Source organism: Pongo abelii, chromosome 20 (assembly GCF_028885655.2).
Source record: "Pongo abelii isolate AG06213 chromosome 20, NHGRI_mPonAbe1-v2.0_pri, whole genome shotgun sequence".
Taxonomy (NCBI): Eukaryota; Metazoa; Chordata; class Mammalia; order Primates; family Hominidae; genus Pongo; species Pongo abelii.
In genome coordinates this window covers 10,322,750-10,344,339 of record NC_072005.2, presented here as the reverse complement: position 1 = coordinate 10,344,339, position 21,590 = coordinate 10,322,750, and the positions used below count along the sequence as shown (strand labels likewise).

Below are 21,590 nucleotides of genomic sequence, written 5' to 3'. Positions count from 1 at the left end.
AGACAGATCTGGGATCTACAGGTGGCTCACACCTGTAATCCTAGCACTTTGGGAGGCCAAGATGGGAGGATCACTTGAGGCCAGGAGCTTAAGACCATCCTGGGCAACATGGCGAGACCTTGTCTCTATAAAAACAGTAAAAATGAGCGTGGAGTGGTGGTAAGTGCCTGTGGTCCCAGCTACTCGGGAGACTGAGGTGGGAGGATCACTTGAGCCCAGGAGATTTAGGCTGCAGTGGAGCGGTGATCAGGCCATTCCACTCCAGCCTGGGTGACAGAGTGAGGTCCTGTCTCAAAAAAAAAAAAAAAAACACACACACACACACACACCTGCATCTGCTGTGCTGGGCCCCCGGTTCTCTTTTCCCTCTGGGATCTAAGATCCCGCTGGGGATCCGAGGCAAAGGCCTGGGAGCCCCCATTTCCGAGGGGGAGGGCTAGCGTGGAAGGCCCCGCCCCGGCAGCTGCGGAGGGATTTGGTGGGGTCCAGGCCGCCCTTGCCACGCAGGGGTGCGCGGATGACCTGAAAAAAGCGAGAAAGAGGAAAGGCGCCGCCGAGGCTGGTTGCTCTCAGCTGGGGCTCATCGCATCCTCTGCCAAGAGCGCTCCCACCCCACAGGTCCCGCCCCTCCCAGGTGGGTTTCATCGGGTGGGCCCAGCGGGACAGGGCCGGTTGAAATTAGGGAGGGGCTGGGCTGGGCTGGGGCGCAATGGAGGCCGAGCCAATCCCGGACTCCTCAATGCCAGCAAAGCTGCTGGCGCCGCCCTGTCTGGACCTGGAGCCGCTGGGAGGATCCCCCTCCCAGGAGAAGCCGAGAACCCCAGGATGCTGCAGAATCAGTGAGAGGTGCGTAAGGCCAAACCCCATTTCCCGGACCCCGCTAGCACTTCACCACCTGGCTCAGTGATCAAGGGGTCATGACCTCTCTCTGCTGGGGTTATCGAGAAGTGGCAATTTTATAATAGTTACTGAAACTTACAAAGAGGTTCTGGTGCCCAGAGACACTTGGGGTCATCTAGGGATCAGAGGCCATGCAATTCCATGTCTCTGGGGCTGATGTAGGCACTCCCCAGGGATCATCCACGGGTTATGGAGGGCAACTCAATAATAATGAAAATGATAAAAATCGTAATCATATTATGGCAAGCCAGCGGCGTGGTGGCGCGTGCCTGTAAGTCCCAGCTACTCGGGAGGCTGAGGCGGAAGGATCGCTCGAGCCCAGGAGTTCTAGGCTGCACTGAGTCCTGATCACGCCCCTGCACTCCAGGCGGGGGCACAGAGTGAGGCTCGGTCTCTAAAAGAAACACAAAGAAAAAAAGTAACCTTTTTCTCGATCCTGCAGCCAGAGGCTTGAAATCCTGCCTCGGTCACCTAGGGCGGTCCCTGCCTGGGTGATCTACGGGTGCCGTAAGGGGTTGATTGATGTGGAGGGCTGACTGTGCCTGGGAGGCCCCACAGTGGGCGAAGTGAGTTGCAATTACTGCAACTCTTAAACCTTCCACCCAGAGTTAGAAATGACTGAACCTCAGGTGGGGTGTGTACCCTGTCCAAGGGTACACAAAGAGCCGGCCCAAGTTGGAACCCCCTGGCCGGCTAAACCCAGGAGTCACCCAAGAAAAAGTGACCCCACTGCCCTTCTCCCCAGGTCTCTCTGGCCTGCATGCCAGGACTCGGTCACCGCCCTGTGCTTCCTCCAAGAGACAGTGGAGAGGCTGGGTCAGTCCCCTGCCCAGGACACCCCGGTCCTGGGGCCTTGCTGGGTCCCGATGGCTCTGGGGACTCAGGGCCGCCTGCTGCTGGACAGGGATTCCAAGGACACACAGACAAGGATCAGCCAAAAGGGCCGCCGCCTGCAGCCCCCCGGGACTCCCTCGGTCCCACCCCAGAGAAGGCCCCGGAAGCAGCTGAACCCCTGCCGAGGCACCGAGAAAGTGGACCCCGAGTTCGAGGGGGTGACTCTGAAGTTTCAGATAAAGCCGGACTCCAGCCTGCAGATCATCCCCACGTACAGGTAGGGGCCGGCTGGGGCCAGGGCGCCCTTTCTCCCAGTTACAACACAAACACCAGTGTGGGAGGTAGGGGTGCTCCCTGGCGTCGGTGTGGACCCTCACCCGTGCTCTACGTTACACGTGGCCCAGTTTCTGGTTGACAACTTGAGCTGGTGCCAGATACAGTCCTGCCGCTCCTGACTCAGTGGCTCCCCACTCCCAGTGTGAGACCTGGTCTCTTTAGGAATCAGGCCTGACCTTGCTTAGGCTGCAGCTGCGGCTGCAATGATTTTTCCCAATAATGCTAACAGCTACTATTTGTTGGTAGTGACAACAATAAGAGGTTAACAGGCAGTATTTTATGTGTATGGGCTCATTCAAAAGCCTGGGGAGGCCGGGCACAGTGGCTCACGCCTATAATCCCATCACTTTGGGAGGCCAAGGCGAGTGGATCACCTGAAGTCGGGAGTTCGAGATCAGCCTGGCCAACATAGTGAAACCCCATCTCTACTAAAAATACAAAAAATTAGCTGGGCGTTGTAGTGGGTGCCTGTAATCCCAGCTACTCGGGAGGCTGAGGCAGGAGAATTGCTTGAACTCAGGAGGTGAAGTCTTCAGTGAGCCGAGATAGCGCCACCGCACTCCAGCCTGAGCCACAGAGCAGGACTCAATCTCAAAAAAAAAAAAAAAAAAAGAACTAGCCGGGAATGGTATTGGGCTCCTATAATCCCAGCTACTTGGGAGGCAGGAGAATCACTTGAACCCAGGAGCAGAGATGGCACCACTGCACTTCAGCCTGGGCGACAGAGCAAGACTCCATCCCCTTAAAAAAAAAAAAAAAAAAAAAAAAGCTTTGGGAAGCTGGGCCTGGTGGCTCTGGTGGCTCACACCTGTAATCCCAGCACTTTGGGAGGCCAAGGTGGGAGGATTGCATGAGCCCAGGAGTTCAAGACCAGCCTGGGCAACATAGTATGACCCCCATCTTTTTACTTATTTATTGTTATTATAAAAATTATAATTATGACTTTTTTAATCATGCGGCCAAAACAATAATTTTTTTTTTTTTTTGAGATGGAGTCGCACTCTGTCGTTCAGGCTGGAGTGCAATGACACAGTCTCGGCTCACTGCAACCTCTGCCTCCTGGATTCAGACGATTCTCCTTCCTCAGCCTCTGGAGTAGCTGGGATTACAGGTGCCCGCTACCATGCCTGGCTAATTTTTGTATTTTTAGTAGAGATGGGGTTTCGCCATGTTGGCCGGGATGGTCTCGATCTCTTGACCTCAGGTGATCCATCTGCCTTGCCCTCCCAAAGTGTTGGGATTACAGGAGTGAGCCGCCACCATGCCTGGCCGCTTTTTTTTTTGCTTTTGTTTGTTTGTTTGTTTTTGAGACAGGGTCTTGCTCTGTCACGCAGGCTGGAGTGCAGTGGCGCAGTCATGGCTCACTGCAGCCTGGACCTCCCAGGCCCAAACCATCCTCCCTCCTCAGCCTCCCAACTATCTGGGAGTGCACGCCTGCACCACCACTCCTGGCTATTTTTTTTATGTTTGTAGAGACGGGGTCTACCTATATTGCCCAGACTCCCATCTCTTTTTAAAAATCAATAAATCAAATTTTCAAAGAAAAAAGAAACTGTTGTGTTGGGAAGCCCATTTTCCAGATGAGGAACCTGAGGTGCAGGGTAGGAGATAATGTGTCCAGGCTCACACAGCAAGGACATGGAGAACTGGGATTGGAACCTGGCAGGCTGTCCCTGTGCTTACCATTTTTCAAATAATAATAATAATAATTAGGTCAGGCACGGTAGGTAGCTCATGCCTGTAATCCCTGCACTTCGGGAGGCCGAGGCGGGTGGATCACTTGAGGTCAGGAGTTTGAGACCAGCCTGGCCAACATGGTGAAACCCCGTCTGTACTAAAAATATAAAAATTAGCTGGGCATGGCGTCGCGTGCCTGTAGTCCCAGCTGCTCGGGAGGCTGAGGCACAAGAATTGCTTGAACCCAGGAGGTGGAGGTTGTAGTGAGCTGAGATGACACCACTACACTCCAGCCTGGGCGACAGAGCGAGACTCCATCTGCAAAAATAATAATAATAATAATAATAATAATATTACTAATGAGAGGCAAAACCAGGCCATTCAGATATCAGTTGCCTCCTCGGGGGATGGCTGATACCTTGATACTAAATCTTCATTTTGGGGGGCTGTTGGGGACAAGCTACGGATCCCTTCCCATGCTAATACCTTGTCTGCCACGCAGCCTGCCCTGCAGTAGCCGCTCTCAGGAATCCCCTGCAGATGCTGTTGGGGGCCCTGCAGACCACCCAGGAGGCACCGAGGCCCATTCAGCAGGCAGCGAGGCCCTGGGTGAGTCCTGAAAACCCGAGAGCTATAAATATTTTGGGGGCCAATTTCCTGTCTTCCCTGCCTTTCTCCCTGCCCCCCCTTCTCCATCTTGCTTCCCCATTTAGAGCCCTCTGGGAGGAGTCGCAGCACCCCCCCTCCACTTGGGCTGAGTCACCCCCACCCCCAGCTTCCTCCTCTGCGGAACGCTGCCATCTGTCTCCCTTCCTGGCTTTGCTGTGGCTTAGAGCTGGCAACTCCCAGGGCTGATCCAGAGCCAGGTGGGGCCTTTACTGAGACCCCCACAAAATGCCCGACTCCGCACAGGCATCCCGAGCTCACATGCGTGGCCTCTGACCCCTGCTCTTTGACCTCTGACCCTTCAGAGCCCCGGCGCTGTGCTTCCTGTCGGACCCAGAGGACCCCGCTCTGGAGAGATGCTGAAGATGGGACCCCTCTCTGCAATGCCTGTGGGATCAGGTTCTTAGAATGGAGGAGGGAGTTGGGGCCGGGGTCCCCAAATCAGTCCACGTGTAACCAGGATGGCATATGGGGAAAGCAAAAAGCAAAACACCTACCTCTTGGGAAAAGTGGTTTCCTTGTGGCGGTTTCCGGGCCCCCACTGCATCCCAAATGGAAGTTTCTTGTCCCCCAACCCTAGGTACAAGAAATATGGCACTCGCTGCTCCAGGTGCTGGCTGGTGCCCAGGAAAAATGTCCAGCCCAAGAGGCTCTGTGGCAGATGTGGAGTTTCCCTGGACCCCATTCAGGAAGGTTAAACCCAGCTTCACCCTGCTGAGCTGCTGCTTCTGCCTCTGTTTCACCAGTGGGAGAATGGGCAGAAGCAGCTCTCCTCGGAGGACTGGGGAAAGAGCCGGCCTGCCTCCTCTCTGCCATCTCCAGATTCAAGGATCCCGGGGGAAGACCCAGGCCTCAGGTGGCAGAGCCTGCTAGGGGTCACCGGCCCCTTCTCTAGTCAGCCTTGGCCGAGGCCCCCTCAGGAGACGCTCTCAGGAAGGATGAGCATTGTTACAGCAGGGACAATAAAGTGCAGAGATAACTCGGAGAGAAAAAGCCTGTGATTTGGGATCCCGCCTCCTGTGCCCCTGTGCTAACCCAGGAAGGTGGACAGGTGTTTTCTCGTTGGAGTTGTGAGGGGTGTGCACACACGTGTGCATGCACAGAGACACAGTCTTATCCACAGGCAGCAGCCCCCACACAGGGAATTAGCCACATTTACCACAATGTCCCATGCAGGGAAACAGCCACTACCCACAGACACACACAACAGACACAGAAAGACACACACAAGCTGGGTGCAGTGGCTCACGCCTGTAATCCCAACACTTTGGGAGGCTGAGGCAGGAGGATTGCTTGAGGCCACGAGTTTTAGACCAGCCTGGGCAACATAGTGAGACCCTGTTATCTACAGAAGGGAAAAAAAAAGACACATGTCTGGCCAGGCGCAGTGGCTCATTTCTATAATCCCAGCACTTTGGGAGGCTGATGCAGGTGGATCACCTGAGGTCAGGAGTTCGAGACCAGCCTGGCCAACATGGTGAAACCCCGTCTCTACTAAATATGCAAAAATTAGCCAGACGTGGTAGCATGTGCCTGTAATCCGAGCTACTTGGGAGGCTGAGGCAGGAGAATCGCTTGAACCTGGGAGGTAGAGGTTGCAATGAGCCAAGATCATGCCACTGCACTCCAGCCTGGGTGACAGAGCGAGACTCCATCTCAAAAAAGACACATGCAAGACAGCCGTGCATGCTGACAGACACATCAGCAGAGACACACATCGACAGGGATGTGCTGACACGTAGCTGAGTCACACACAGATACAGCCCACACAGGACACATGCACAAGACATAACGTAAAACACACAAGTAGATGGCACACACTGGCAGCATATACCTTCATCTGTCACCCAACCCCTGCCTGCAGTGTGTCCCTCTCCTTAGCCCCTGCTGTGTCCCCTACCCCCTTTTAAGATCTCCCTAACCCAGCCAAAATGTGTCTCCCAGGCCTGAAGTCAAAAGCCCCGAGTCAGAGGCACCCTTCAGCAGGCGGGACACACAGGCCACCAGCACTCACAGGGAGGGAGGGAGGATGGAGTCAAGACTGGTGGCTGGCTGGGCATGGTGGCTCACACCTGTAATCCCAACACTTCAGAAGGCAGAGGTGGGAGGATCGCTTGAGCCCAGGAGTTTGAGACCAGCCTGGGTAACACAGTGAGACCCCCGTCTCTACCAAAAAATCAAAAAATGAGCCAGGGGTGGTGGTGCGCGCCTGCAGTGCCAGCTACTCGGGACACTGAGGTGGGAGGATCACTTGAGCCCTGGAGGTTAAGACTGCAGTGAACCGTGATCGTACCACTGTACTCCAGCCTGGGTAATGGAGACTTGGGGGAAAAAAAAAGGTGGGTAGGGTGGGTAGGGTGGGCATGGTCCTTGCTGTGGGCATGAGTGATCCACAAAGCCACACACCCTTATGAGATCCTCTTTGTCTCTCCTGGGCAGCCCTGAATGGGAGAACTGGAGTCCAGATTCCTCTGCCCTCAGATCCATGAATTATTTGATCTTACCCTTCCTTGGCCTGGAACACCCTCCCTCCACATCTCCCCATGGCTGACACCTTCTAATCGCTTGAGGAGGCCTGGCCCCAACATCAGCTCTTCAGAGAAGCCTTCCTTGACCACTCAGTCTAAAATAAACACCTCACCCCACTCAGGCCGGGTGTGGTGGCTCACACCTGTAATCCTAGTACTCAGGGAGGCTGAGGTGTGAGGATCACTTAAACTCGGAGTTTGAGGCTGGACGTGGTGGCTCACACCTGTAATTCCAGCACTTTGGGAGGCCAAGGCAGGAGGATCACCTGAGGTCAGGAGTTAGAGACTGGTTAACATGGTGAAACCCCACCTCTGCTAAAACTACAAAAAATAGCCGGGCGTAGTGGCAGGCGCCTATAGTACCAGCTACTTGGGGGGCTGAGGGAGGAGAATTGCTTGTTATCTACAGAATGAAAAAAAAAAGACACATGCCCAGCCAGACACAGTGGCTCATTCCTGTAATCCCAGCACTTTGGGAAACTGAGGCAGGTGGATCACCGGAGGTCAGGAGTTCGAGACCAGCCTGGCCAACATGGGGAAACCCTGTCTCTACTAAAGATACAAAAATTAGCCAGGCGTGGTGGCATGTGCCTGTAATCCCAGCTACTTGGGAGGTGGAGGTTACAGTGAGTCGAGATCGTGCCACTGCACTCCAGCCTTGGAGACAGAGACTCCATCTCAAAACAAAAACAAAAATAAAAAATTAATTAAAAAATAAAATAGGCCAGGTGTGGCTCACAGGCTCACACCTGTAATCCAAGCACTTTGGGAGCCCAAGGCAGCAAGATCACTTGAACCCAGGAGTTCAAGACCAGCCTGGGAAACATGGTGAAACCCCGTTTCTACCAAAAATACAAAAATTAGCCAGGTGTGGTGGCATGCACCTATATTCCCAGCTGCTTGGGAGGCTGAGGTGGGAGGATCACTTGAGTCTGGGAAGTTGAAGCTGCAGTGAGCCATGATCGCGCCATTGCACTGCAGCCTGAGCAACAGAGTGAGACCCTGTCTCCAAAAAAATAAAAATAGACATTCCCACTCTCACCCTGTGTCAGCCTCTGGTTCAGCTCTTTGCTGGTCTCCCTCTTAGAACCTATCAGAATTTCCATTGTCTGGAAGCCTTCCTTGACCACTCAGTCTAACATAGAAAGGAAGGCTTATCGTTACATTATTCACATCCATCTCCCCTACTGCCCCAGGAGTTCTCAAGTCTGAGGTCGCCACATCTGTGTCCTTGCCCATGACAGGCCTCTCCAGTGCCAAGCATAGAGAAGCTCTCTCCAAGGTTAAACCTTGAACACATATCTGCAAGCTTGTGGCTGTCTTTACCCACTTATTCAACATTTATTGAGCAACTGTGTGTGCTAGGACCCAATGAGGACCCTCAGTGGTGAACAGAACAAAGATCCCTGCTCTACTGGGGCTGATGTTCTAGGAGACAGTAAAAAAAAAAAAAAAAAAACTCAGATGCAGGACGCGGTGCCTCATGCCTGTAATCCCAGCACTTTGGAAGGCTAACGCGGGTGGATTGCCTGAGCTCAGGAGTTCGAGACCAGCCTGGGCAACACGGTGAAACCCTGTCTCTACTAAAAAACAAAAAATTAGCCAGGTGTGGCGGCATGTGCCTGTAGTCCCAGCTACTCGGGAGGCTGAGGCCGGAGAATTGCTTAAACCTGGGAGGCAGAGGTTGCAAGGTTGCAGTGAGCTGAGAGCACACCACTGCACTCCATCCTGGGTGACAGAGAGAGACTCCGTTTCAAAAAAACAAAAAAAGTCAGGTATCTGTCTAATAGGATGTTAAGTTGTGAGCTGGGCTACAGAGAAAAAGTGTGCAAGGAAATAAAAGAGTTAAGGAAGTCGGGAGCGGTGGCACATGCCTGTAATCCCAGCACTTTGGGAGGCTGAGGTGGGCGAATCCCTTGAGGTCAGGAGTTCGAGACCAGCGTGGCCAATATGGTGAAACCCCCACTCTATTAAAAATACAAAAATTAGGCAGGTGTGGTGGCACGTGCCTGTAATCCCACCTACTCAGGGGGCTAAGGTGGAAGAATCGCTTTAACCGAGGAGGCGGAGGCTGCAGTGAGATCTTGCCTTTGCACTCCAGCCTGGGTGACAAAGTGAGACTCTGTCTCAAAAAAAAAAAAAAAAAAAAAAAAATGTCGGGCACCGTGGCTCATGCCCGCCTGTAATCCGAGCACTTTGGGAAGCTGAGGTGGGTGGATCAGGAGTTCGAGACCAGCGTGGCAAACATGGTGAAACCCCATCTCTGCTAAAGATACAAAAATTAGCCAAGCATAGTGGTGGGCGCCTGTAATCCTATTGGGAGGCTGAGGCAGGAGAGAATCGCTTGAACCTGGGAGGCAGAGGCTGCAGTAAGCCGAGATTGCGCCACTGCACTTCGGCCTGGGCCACACAGTGAGACTCCGTCTCAAAAAAAAAAAACAAAAAAAACCCCAAAAAAACAAAAAAACCAAAAAAAAAAACAGGAAAAAAAAAAGAAAAAGTAATTGCAGTTTTTGCCATTACTTTTTTTTTTCTCTGAGACAGTCTCACTCTGTGGCCCAGGCTGGAGTGCAGTGGTGTGATTTCAGCTCACTGCAGCCTCCACTTCAGGGTTCAAGCAATTCTCCTGCCTCAGCCTCCCACGTAGCTGAGACTACAGGGGTGTGCCACCATGTCCGGCTAATTTTTTTTGTATTGTTAGTAGAGACAGGGTTTCACCATGTTAGCCAAGCTAGTCTTGAACTCCTGACCTCGTGATCCGCCCACCTCAGCCTCCCAAAGTGCTGGGATTACAGGCGTGAGACACCATGCCCTGCCTGCCATTACTTTCAATGGCAGAAACAGCAATTACTTTTGCACCAACCTACTAAAATAAATATCTCATCTGAAAGCCCTGAAAGAGACCTTGAGGTCAGTAGGAGCAGACAGACATCATTAAGCAGGGAGGGCACAGGCAGAAAAGGTGAGGTGGTGTGAGTGGCAGGGGCTGCCCCTGGCTGGTGCCTTTTAGGGTGTTATACCTGGCCCCTGGCTCCAGCACCGAGCACTGGCCTGCCCTCTTGTGCCATTTCCCCGTCTCATCTTTGCTCATTACATGTTTGCATGGGACTGGCTTCCTTCTGTAGGGCTCCGTGTTCCTGCTTTTGAGGGAGGAGAGGCAGAGGAGGAGGCTGTGGGGAGGAGGCCCAGCTGCTGTGCCTTATGCTGTTCGGGATGAGGGGGGAAGGTGCCGTGTAGTGGGGGTTGCAGCGGATACCCTGTGTGTGTCTGTTCTGAATCATGATGGGCTGAGTGGAAAGGCGGGGTGGGGGTAAACTGAAGCACTGTGGGTGGACACAGGACAAAGGAAGCATTGAGGGTGGGGCAGGGGTGCACCCTTTAACAGGGGGGACATGCTAAGGGCCGACACTCATAGCATCAGCCAGTGCCTGCCCAGGAAAGTCTCACCGAAGTCTCAGGGCAGAGGCGCAATGGAAAGGGCCTCCACCCACCCTGGCAAGGCAGCCTCAGCTCTGCCAGTAACCAGGCCTGGGGGAAGCACCTAGCTCCCACCTCCAAGAGTGACCTGGATCAGAGGGCAGTACTGGGCGGAAGAGATAAGTAGGAGGAAGGAGGGAGGCCCCCACCCCTGCCTAAGGGTGTGAAGAGAGCAGAAAACAGGCACTGAGAGAGGACGAGCTCTAGGTCACACTGAGAAAAGACAGCCAGCCGGGCCGGGCACAGTGGCTTAGGCCTGTAATTCCAGCACTTTGGGAGACCGAGGCAGGTGAATCACGAGGTCAGGAGTTCGAGACTAGCCTGAGCAACATGGTGAAACCCTGTCTCTACTGAAAATACAAAAATTAGCCAGGTGTAGTGGTGGCGCGCGCCTGTTAATCCCAGCTACTCAGGAGGCTGAGGCAGGAAAATCGATTGAACCTGGGAGGCAGAGCTTGCAGTGAGCTGAGATCACACCACTGCAGTTCAGTCTGGGTGACAGAGAGACTCCGTCTCAAAAAAAAAAAAAAAAGAAAGAAAAAGAAAAAGGCAGCTTAAATTGTGCCTGACGCATAGTAGGTGTTCAAAAAAAGCTTTTGGATTTTTTTTGTTGTTTGTTTTTAGAGACAGAGTCTTGTTCTGTCACCTGGGCTGGAGCACAATGACGATATCATAGCTGGAAGTGGTTTTGACCTCCTAGGCTCAAAGGATCCTCCTGCCTCAGCCTTCCAAGTAGCTGGGACTACAGGCATGCACCACCATATCTGGCTAATTTTTGAAAAATGCGCCAGGCATGGTGGCTTACAGCTGTAATCCCAGCACTTTGGGAGACTGAGGCAGGTGGATCATCTTAGGTCAGGAGTTCGAGACCAGCCTGGCCAACACAGTGAAACCCTGTCTCTACTAAAAATACAAAAATTAGCTGGGTGTGGTGGTGCATGCCTATAGTCCCAGCTATTTGGGAGGCCAAGGCAGAGGAATTGCTTGAACCCAGGAGGCAGAGGTTGCAGTAAACCGAGATCACATCACAGCACTCCAGCCTGGGTGACAGAGCAAGACTCCATCTCAAAAAAAAAATTTTTTTTTTGAGGCTGGGCGCGGTGGCTCACGCCTGTAATCCCAGCACTTTGGGAGGCCGAGGCGGGCGGATCTCGAGGTCAGGAGATGGAGACCATGCTGGCAAACGCAGTGAAACCCCGTCTCTACTAAAAATACAAAAAAAAAAAATAGCTGGGTGTGGTGGCAGGCGCCTGTAATCCCAGCTACTCAGGAGGCTGAGGCAGGAGAATGGCATGAACCCAGGAGACAGAGCTTGCAGTGAGCAGAGATGGTGCCACTGCTGTCCAGCCTGGGCGACAGAGCGAGACTCCATCTCAAAAAAAAAAAAAAGATTTTTTTTTGAAATATATTTTTTGTAGGGTCTCGCTATGTTGCCCAGGCTGGTCTGAAACTCGTGGGTGCAAGGGATCCTCTCACCTGGGCCTCCCAGAAGTCCTGGGATTACAGGCTTGAGCCACCATGCCCAGCCCCGTCAAAAAACACTTTTTTTTTTTTTTTTTTTTTTTGAGACAGAGTCTAGTTCTGTTGCCCAGGCTGGAGTGCAACCTCAAGATCTCCATCTCCCGGATTCTAGCAATTCTCCTGCCTAAGCCTCACGAGTAGCTGGGATTACAGGGCATATGCCACTACAGCCCAGCTAAATTTTTGTATTTTTTTGTTTTTGTTTTTGTTTTTGTTTTTGTTTTTTTTTGAGACAGAGTCTCGCTCTGTTGCCCAGGCTGGAGTGCAGTGGTGCGATCTCGGCTCACTGCAACCTCTGCCTCCAGGGTTAAAGCGATTCTCCTGGCTCAGCCTCCTGAGTAGCTGGGAATACAGGCATGTGCCACCACGCCCGGCTAATTTTTTGTATTTTTAGTAGCGACGGGGTTTCATCATGTTAGCTAGGATAGTCTCGATCTTCTGACCCCATGATCCACCTGCCTCAACCTCGAAAAGTGCTGGGATTACAGACGTGAGCCACTGCGCCCGGCCTTAATTTTTTGTATTTTTAGTAGAGAAGGGGTTTCACCACGTTGGCCAGGGTGGTCTCGAACTCCTGACCTCAAGTGACCCACCTGCCTTAGCTTCCCAAAGTTCTGGGATTCAAGCGAGAGCCACCGTGCCCGGCCCTGGCTAATTTTTCTTTTTTTTTTTTTTTGAGACGGAGTCTTGCTGTCTCCCAGGCTGGAGTGCAGTGGCGCGATCTCGGCTCACTGCAAGCTCCGCCCCCCGGGTTCATGCCATTCTCCTGCCTCAGCTTCCTGAGTAGCTGGGACTACAGGCGCCCACCACCACGCCCGGCTAATTTTTTATTTTTTATTATTTTTTTTTATTTTTAGTAGAGACGGGGTTTCACTGTGTTAGCCAGGATGGTCTCGATCTCCTGACCTCGTGATCCGCGCGCCTTGGCCTCCCAAAGTGCTGGGCTTACAGGCGTGAGCCACCGCCCCTGGCTTTTTTTTTTTTTTAAGACGTTATCTCGCTCTGTCGCCAGGCTGGAGTTCAGTGGCACGATCTCGGCTCACTGCAACCTCTGCCTCCAGGGTTAAAGCGATTCTCCTGCCTCAGCCTCCCGAATCTGGGACTACAGGCGCGCGCCACCATGCCCAGCTAATTTTTGTATTTTTAGTAGAGACGGGGTTTCACCATATTGGCCAGGATGGTCTCGATCTCATGACCTCGTGATCTGCCCGCCTCGGCCTTCCAAAGTCCTGGGATTACACGCGTGAGCCACCGCGACCGGCCCTGGCTAATTTTTGAAAAATATTTTTTGCAGGGTCTCCCTGTGTTGCCCAGGCTGGTCTGAAACTCTTGGGTGCAAGGGATCCTCCCACCTGGGCCTCCCACAAGTCCTGGGATTACAGGCGTGAGCCACCACCCCCGACCCTCTCAAAAATCGCTTTTTGAATGAATAACTCGGGAGGTCACGATTGGAACCCTGGGCTTGTTCCACCTTGCAGAAACAGAAGCGGAGACAGGGAGTTCCTTTATAAAAACTTTATTGGGGGGATGGGTAGAAAATGGGGGTGACGCCCTTGGAGTTGAATACATAAATAAATGAATAAGTAAATAAATAAAGCAATAAATAAGCCCCCGTGTGCGTCTGGGGGGCGTCCCCCGGCCCGCGGGGAGAGGGGAGCGGGCTCACGCCGATGTCAGCTGTATGGCGAAGACCTCGCCCTCCGCCGGTGACTCGGCCGCGCCCCCCGCCGCCTCGGGTCCGCTCTCCGCGCCTGCCGCCCCGCCAGCGCCGCCGCCCGCGCCGTTGAGACACACGGCCTCGCCTGAGCTCTCGGCCTCCTGCACGTTGTACTCGCCCTTCTTGCAGGCGGTGGACTGCACGTAGAAGGCCAGGCCGGCCCCCGCGGCCAGCAGCGCCGCGCCCCCCGCCGCGCCGCCCACAGCGACCCACAGCCACGGACCTGCAGGGTGGAGACCCTCGCGGAGGGTGGCCAAGCTCCGGGGGGCTTCTCCCACCGCCCCCCGCACTCCCACAGGCACGAATTCAGTCCTCATGCCCCGGGGAGCTCACTGTCTGGCCTTGGGAGAAGGGAGAGATCCCATGCAGTAAGGCCACTCCCGGTGCCAGAGCGACCCGAGACCCGATTTACATAGCACTTCAGCCCATGGGGATATAAACCCGTGACCACACTTAGCCCCCTAGCGACAAGTCAACTCTCCCTATCCCCCAAAAAATGAGGATTGGCAGGACCAGGTCAGGTTCCCCCGACCCCAGAAAGAACCCAGCCCCAGGAGCTTCAGGAAGTGAGAGAAGGCGATCTTGACCCCTCTCTACCTCCATCATCCAATGACTTTGGTCCCTCCCCAATCTTCTCCACAGTGGATTGTGAATTGGGTCAAGTATCCACCACGCAGAATCCACCCCAAGTTTTTAAGTCCTTTCCTGCGGCAGTGACAGCCCTGGAGGGTCCCTCCCCTTGAATTCAGTCCCCCCGCCACCTCCATCTCCCACCCCTCAACGTACGATCAACAGCCCCACCCGCTCAGGCACCCTTGACTTCTACTCTGTCCCACTTCCGTCTCGTCTACCGGGACTGAGAGGGAGGCAGGCGGGGCTGGCCGCCCCAAGACCCAGGTCACGCCCCTTCTCAGATACCTGGCCCCGCCTCTCCCCAGCTGCCACTTACCGGCCACGCGCACCGTGATGCGCCGCGCGTGGCGCCCGTGCGCGTTGGTGGCTGCGCACTCGTACTCGCCGCCGTGGCTTCCCATGGCGCCTGCCACGCTCAGTGTGCTATTGTTGCTCGACAGGCCGATGTTGAGGGCCCCCGGGGGCGCGCGCCAGCTGATCTGGGCTGGAGGCCAGGCCTCCGCGCGGCAGGTCAACGTGAAGTTTCCGCCTGGGCGCACGCCTCCAGGGGGCGAGGCAGCAAGTTCGGCCACCACCGGCCGGTCTGAAGGGCACAGAAGGTGAAGTGGGGCTTAGCGCCGGCCCAGCCACTGATCAAATGCCCTGCTCCGGCCCACCACGATCGATGTGAGACCATCGCGCCTCTGATGGGCAGAAGAGGATCCTGCCTCCTATCAGAGCCTCCTTCCCCGACAATCAGGCTGCTGTTGCGGCTAAAATTCCTCACCCTTCTTCACTGAATGGAAGGAGGTGAAGCCCAGGTCAGTGTTCTAATCCAGGATTTGAGAGGGCCGTGCTCCTATTCCCTAGAATTTTCTTTTCTTTTTTTCTAAGAAAGAGTCTCACTCTGTCGCCCAGGCTGGAGTGCAGTGGCGGGATCTCGGCTCCCTGCAACCTCCGCCTCCCAGGCTCAAGCGATTCTCCTGCATTAGCCTCCCAAGTAGCTGGGACCACAGGCGCCCACCACCACGATCGGCTAATTTTTGTAGAGACGGGTTTTCGCCGTGTTGGCCGGGCTGGTCTCGAACTCCTGGCCTCAAGTGATTCATCCGCCTCAACCTTCCAAAGTGTTGGGATTACAGACCTGAGCCACTGTGCCTGGCTAGACTTTTCATTACCCCTGGTTTAGGCTGGAATTCCCTGTCCCCAAGAATGGGATTGGGAGAAGTGCCCTTGAATGCTCCCACCGCTGCGAGTCATTCTTCCGAGGACCGTGTCCCCTCCATCCGGTGCTGCCCCCACTCACATTCCACGCCCACAGTGACGGTCCGGGAGTCCGTGCCATGCGCATTGGTGGCCACACAGTGGTAGGTGCCCGCGTCCTCTCGGGACACGCGCTGCTGCTCAGGCCATGGGATGCCTTCCCGAGAGCAGCGCACTCCTGGGGAAGGGCGACCGCGGGCGGCGCAGGCCAGCGCGGAAGCCTCAGCCCCTTCCAGCCACGTCTGGTGACTTGGGCAGGTAGATTCATCCATCTCCGGTGGCGCTGCAAAGCAGCCATGGGGGATGTCAGGGAGTGCCTGGACCGTGGGGCACCCCTGCTCCCTACCCGCCTGGGCCTCGCTCACACTCCGCGCTCACGACGACTGTTTTGGCCACGGAGCCGTGGCGGTTGGTGGCGTTGCAGACGTAGATACCGGGTGCCAGGACTCTAGGGATTCTGGGAGCTCTGGGACTAGGGTCTGGGGGTGCCAGCGGCAGCAGCACCCCCTCAGTGGCGCCCCCGGAGCCCACGCACTTCACGCTTGGCTGTGGCTTCCCATCGACCTCACAGGAAAACAGGCGCCCAGATCCTTCCACCCATGTCCAATTGCTGGGGCAGCTCGGCTCCTCAAACCTGGGGCCATCTGGGAAACAGGATTGCAGGGGCTCACACGGGGGCCAGGAAGTCCAGCCAGGGTTGTCCCACAGATCCTGCCTAACTCCGCGGTGCCCCTACTCACATTCCACCGTGACGGCCACATTTTTGGCCGCAGAGCCCCGAGGGTTGGTGGCTTCGCAGCGGTAAGTGCCCGCATGCTCCCGGGCCACACGCAACAGCCCCTCGATGACGGCCCCGAGCTCTCCAGAGCGCACGCAGATCACATCAGGCGGCGGTACCCCGTGCGCCACACAGCTTAGCGAGGCTTCTGTTCCCTCCAGCCAAGTAATGCGTTCTGGGCAGCCCACGCTGTCCAGCGCTGGTGCGTCTGGAGGAGGGAGTGTATTGTTGGCTTTGAGGTTTGGGGGCAAATCTGACGTCCCTAGACCCTCCTTGGCGTTGCAAGGCTTCCACAAAGTGTTGTCCCTGCATAACCCCTGGACGCCGATCCAGGGAGGTGTCAGGCTAGTCGAGCCATGCACTCTGTCTGGGAGCTTCCTGAGCCACGAGGGGCGCCTTTTTCGGTCTAAAAACTTAAACACTCTGGACCGCCGGCCTTTCCACGACTCCGCCCAAATACCACGCCCTAGGCTAGGGGCACGCCCACCCGGTCCCCTCCATCCTCCAAGATCTTTCTCCAACCCCACTAACCAGCCTCTTCCCTTTCCCAAAACCCCACCCAAAGGGACACCTCATACCCTACTCCTACTCTTCCCTGGAGGCTGGCCACCCTCCAGACCCTGAACCAGATAGAAATGCACCCTGCGCACCCCCACTCACACTCCACCGTTAGCGTCACGTTCTTGACCGCCTCGCCTTGATCATTGGCCGCCTTGCAGCGGTAAGTGCCTGAGAGTGCCCGAGTGACTGGACCCAGCAGGCCCAGAGCCAGCACGGCCCCACCGTCGGAGCGCGCACAGTGCACTGAGGGTTCTGGGTTCCCGCGGGCCTCGCAGCGCAGCGTCTGCTCTGGGCCCTCGGGCCACGTCCAACTCCTGGGGCAGTCCGAATCGTCTAGCCGGGGAGCGTCTGCGGGCAGGGCGTGGGGTCACAGAGGCTTAGACGTAAGAAATGGCTCCGCCTCCACGACACGGCCAGGGAGCAGGCGGGTCCTTGGAAGTCATCAGGAGGTGGGGGGCGAGGGGTTATCACCAACTCACATAGGACACGAAGCTCTGCGCTCCTGTTCTTGATCAGGGTCTCCCCGTCCACGTCGAGGGTGGCGTCGCAGAAGAAGCTGCGTCTGTCGTCGTTCTCGGTGGCATTTAGCTGAAGCTGGGCGGGCTGCCCCGGGACCGCGGCTGGAACTCCCTCCAGTGTGACCAGGGCTTGGGCCCCGGCTGCGCAGGTTACTGTCACCATCTGCCCTTCGGAGACGCTGGGTTCGCTCAGGGTCAGGAGTGGTGCCGGGAAGCCTGGGGGCGGAGCATTTGGTCGGAGTATACTGACCATATCCCTCTCGCCGGTCAAGGCCCGCCCCTTATCTGCCTGAATCCTTGGGGTGCTGAGACCGAACTAGGGTACCGCGCCCCGCCTCTCAGGCTGTACAGACTTCTCCTCCCCAGCGATTACGTCTCCCCCCCACCTGCCCCGCCCCCTCGGGCCACTCGGGCCACGCCTGTTCCGGTACTGAGGTCCCGCCCACTCTTCGCCCCGCCTACGCGTTCCTCTGGTCCCACCTCCGAGCCGCGGAGACCCCGCCTCCTTCCTTACTGTAGATGGTCACGTTCTCCCGGGTCTCCCGGTTTTCGCCCCCCAGGGTGACGTTGCAGACCAGCTGCCTGGCACCCTCCTGCTCTGCGCTAGCTGTGGCTGTGGCAGTGGCCACGAATGCGTCCCCTTCGAGGGTGACATCAGGACTCAGATTCTGGTCCCCCAGTGCGAGGTAGACCCTGGCCTCTGAGGCTGGAAACAGTCCGTCCAGAGAGCAGCTCACGGGCCTTTCCGAGCCAACTTCCAAGAGCCGGGGAGCAGCGAGGCGCGGGGGATCCGGAGACAGGGCTAGGGGTCAAAGAACCAAGTTTGAACGAACTCCGAGCACTCAATATGTCCTAAGCACTTGACATGCACTATCTTATCGTATTATCATCCTCAAGGCACGGAGGGGGAAACAGCTCAGCCGGTGAGGGTCGAAGTCAGGATCAGCATTCAGATGTATCTACCTCTAAACCTCCTAAACACCGACCCGACCCGACTTGGTCCCCATCTCCTCCCCACACCCACTCACAGAAGGTTCGGAGCTCTCTGGGGGCCGAGCTGTTTTCAAACAGTCCCAGGCCGTGCGGCCGCAGGTCCAGCTCCGCGCGACACGAGAAATTGGCTCCATGGTCCTCTCTCCGAGCCAGTACCGTGGCTGTGAGCACCGCGCCCCGCGCTCGGGGTGGTTCGCCGGCGAAGCTGCGGCGGATCAGCTCCTGGGCGCCCCGCAGCAGGGTCAGCGTGAGGCTCGCACGGGGCCCGGCGCCGGGGACCCTACAGCTCAGGGTGAAGTTCTCGCCCACCGGCTGCCAGGGAGGCAGCGGCATCAGCTCTACGCGATCTGGTCGCTCTGCAAGGGGGAAGAGTCCGCAGCTCTTGGAACGCCGGGACATGGAACAGAAGGTGGGGCCTGAAGGGGAGGACCCTGGGACCCAGGGGGCGGGGCCTGGGAGGGAGGGAGAGTAGTGGAGTACGCGCGTGGCCACCCAGAACTCACGGAAAGTGCGAATGAGCCCACGCGCCTGTAGTGTGCGCCGCGCGCAGCGGAAGAAGCAGACGGGCTGGGTCTCCGGCTCGCGAATGTCCACCAGCTGCCGCGCCAACCAACGCAAACCCCTCTGGGTCCCGTTTCGGCGCAGCGAGGTCTCCAGGCCACCGCGCTCCGGCCGAGGGCAGTTGGTGCTGCAATTCAGCCACAGCGAGCCCCCGCGCTCCACGAACGCCACGCGAGGCTGCAGGTCCGCCCAGAAGGGCTCCTGCGAGACCGCTGCCCAGGGAAACGCGGGCTGAGGCTGGGGAGCCAACTCCCTGACATCTTAGCGCCCCTATGTCGAGTCAAGGGTTCTCGGAGGGCGGGGAGGAGGAGGAGAGACTGCAGCCAGGGAAAGAACCCAGGCGTCCCGCGTCCTGCCCAGGCCTCCGGTTTAAAGGCGCGCTCCCAGAGTCTAAACCTCGAGGGTGTCTCTGGGACGTGGTAGCAGAGAGCCATGGTCTCCAAAGGGCCGATGGAGCGGCGGGAAAGCATGGGGGGAGGGGGTAGAGGAGAGGAAAGGTGAGGTCTTGGATGAACATAGCAAAGCTGAGCGAAGGGGACCCGGGATGGGGGATGGGGAATGAACCAGTTCTCAGGGCCCTGGCAGAATGCCGGGATACGAGGAGAGTGCGTTTGCGGCAAGGGCAAAGGAGAGACGAGGCTGGGTCAAGGATCAGGAAGGACCCTACACCTTCCTGAAGAACACGGAGCCGGGACGCAAGGCTGAGCTCATGGAACGAACCGCGGGAACAGCTGAGGGACGCGGTTGCCAGGGCTCTGGGTGGAGCGGGAACAGCGCCTCTGAGTCAGGGTAGTTGGAGAGATGGAGTCTTCGCGGACCGCGAGTGGGGAAGATGCCAGTCCGTGGACCATGGTGCACAGCAGAGCGTGAGGAGGTAGCCAGGGAGGGGACAGGAGAGACACTGGATCTCCAGGGCGAAGGGTTGGGTGCGGAAGAACACCTAGGATCTCGAAGCGGGTAGGGGCTATCGAGGAGTCAGGTAGCTGGGGCTCGGGTGTGTGTTGGGGAGGAGGGGGAAGGGGAAAAGACTCAGGCTCGAGGTGGGGGCAGAGGCGTGGGAGCGAGGCGAGGGCGGAGCTGGGAGGGACAGCAGGCCGTTTCTCAGGTCCAGGGACTCCGCCCCCGCCCTGTCCACCCCGAGCCAGAGCGGGGCTCTTACCTGAGAGGCCGAAGAGCCCCAGGCCCAGAGCAGCCCAGAGGCCGAGTAGCGCCCGGCGCAGCCCTGGCGAAGGCCCTGGCATCGCCGCGGCGGGGAAAGCACAGGAGGCGAGGGGAGCGCGAGCCGAGGAGCTGGGCTAGAGGACGGCTCCGCGCGGCGCGGCGGGTGGGGTGTGGGGGAGGCAGAGTTGCGCTCGGGGATTGGTTTAACGTTGGTAACTTGGTTTCCAAGGAGGGGGCGGCGGCAGAGGCGGCGCGGGGGGCGGGAGGCGAGCGTGCGCTAAGCTCCTGGCCTTGGTAAAGGCGAGCTGGCAGGAGCGAGCGACCCCCGGGGTCTACGTGGAGGCCGGCATGATGGCCCGGGGCCTTCTGGGGGCGACCACGCTCTCCCGCGTCATCCCCGGCCGCGACTCTGGGATCGGGGGATGCTGGGTTGCCCTTCCTAAACCCCTACCCCAGCCCTGGCTGAGATGCCATGATAATGAGCTGGACTCCGAGCTCCGCCCCCACATGTAGCTCCTCCCACCAGCGCCCCTTAGAGCGGGGATACATTTGGGGACTAAAGAGAGATTTGGGAGGCACTGGATAGGGAAAGGACAGTTCTAGGGGATGGTGTGGGGATGTCTCTCTCACTGATCCTTCTCGTTTTGACCCCGCGGAGCCACACCTCTAAGCACCCCTCCCGGTCAGCTCCGGCACGCGACGGAGGGGGCGGGACGAAAGTGCCAGCGAGCCGAGGACACGTGTGCGTGCGCGCAGCGTTCGCGGGCGTCTAAATTAGAATCCGCTCGGCTCCGGGTCTGTATTTACCCAGGGTGCAGCGGGCACGTGTCTACTCAGCGTGTGTGAGCTCGAGCCACCCTGGAGCGCCCCTGAGTCCGCCTTCTGCTCGGTGGGCGGGGGCCCTGGACCTCCACGCGAGAACGAGGGACCGAGGGTGATGCTTTTGACTCCGCATCCGGGCCCCAAGCTTTGACACCCCGCCCCCCCAACTCCATGCGCTCATCTGGCTGGGTGACTACCAGGACATCTTCAGAATTCGAGTTTGTGATATTCCTTGTGGACCATCTGATCACCCCTTCCCGGCTGCCACCACATGGATACCTCTTCTGCGTATCCATGTCCCTCAATATGTCCGTGGGACCCTCCCCTCCCCACCATTCGTGGCCTCACCCCAGCGTGGTAAGTTATTTTGGAGATGAGTTCTCGCTCCACAGTTGTTTGGCCTCCAGGAAAGCACAGGGTCTGAAGGTGGGGCTGGGATAGGAAACTTAACACCCAATCAGAGCTGCCGCGTGGTGGCGGCGGCGCCAATCAGGAAAGCCATACCATGAACCCCACCCCGTCCCTGCCCGTGGCCCTCCCCGGCCCGCGCTGATCCCACTCGATAAGGCCAGCAGAAGGAGAAGTTTCTGTGACAACCGCTGGGGATACACAGAGTCTGGGGCTTCGGGACCCCAGGTGGGCCCTGAATGAGGAAACCTCAGGTG

The 21,590-nt window shown here is 57.1% G+C and overlaps 2 protein-coding genes across 3 annotated transcripts; one reads left to right on the top strand and one right to left on the bottom strand.

Annotated features, from left to right (window-relative positions):
* Nucleotides 1-6: 6 nt before the first annotated feature.
* On the top strand, nt 7-6,340 carry ZGLP1 (zinc finger GATA like protein 1). Its single transcript, XM_054539643.2, has 5 exons — nt 7-846; nt 1,646-2,011; nt 4,250-4,356; nt 4,719-4,812; nt 4,994-6,340. The coding sequence occupies exons 1-5, from the start codon at nt 710-712 to the stop codon at nt 5,109-5,111; spliced, it is 822 nt and encodes a 273-aa protein (XP_054395618.2). The 5' UTR covers nt 7-709; the 3' UTR covers nt 5,112-6,340.
* A 7,099-nt stretch (nt 6,341-13,439) lies between these two features.
* ICAM5 (intercellular adhesion molecule 5) lies at nt 13,440-20,713 on the bottom strand. 2 transcript variants are annotated; one of them, XM_024238397.3, is made up of 11 exons: nt 20,102-20,713; nt 18,885-19,154; nt 18,417-18,737; nt 17,903-18,190; nt 17,350-17,604; nt 16,970-17,218; nt 16,272-16,517; nt 15,897-16,175; nt 15,575-15,814; nt 14,606-14,872; nt 13,440-13,879 (listed from the first exon to the last, which is right to left on the bottom strand). In XM_024238397.3, the coding sequence occupies exons 1-11, from the start codon at nt 20,181-20,183 to the stop codon at nt 13,602-13,604; spliced, it is 2,775 nt and encodes a 924-aa protein (XP_024094165.3). In that variant the 5' UTR covers nt 20,184-20,713; the 3' UTR covers nt 13,440-13,601. The 2 variants fall into 2 exon arrangements, with proteins under 2 accessions (XP_024094165.3, XP_063575366.1); XM_063719296.1 differs by lacking the exon at nt 18,885-19,154 and having other exon boundaries at nt 20,102-20,712.
* Nucleotides 20,714-21,590: the final 877 nt, after the last annotated feature.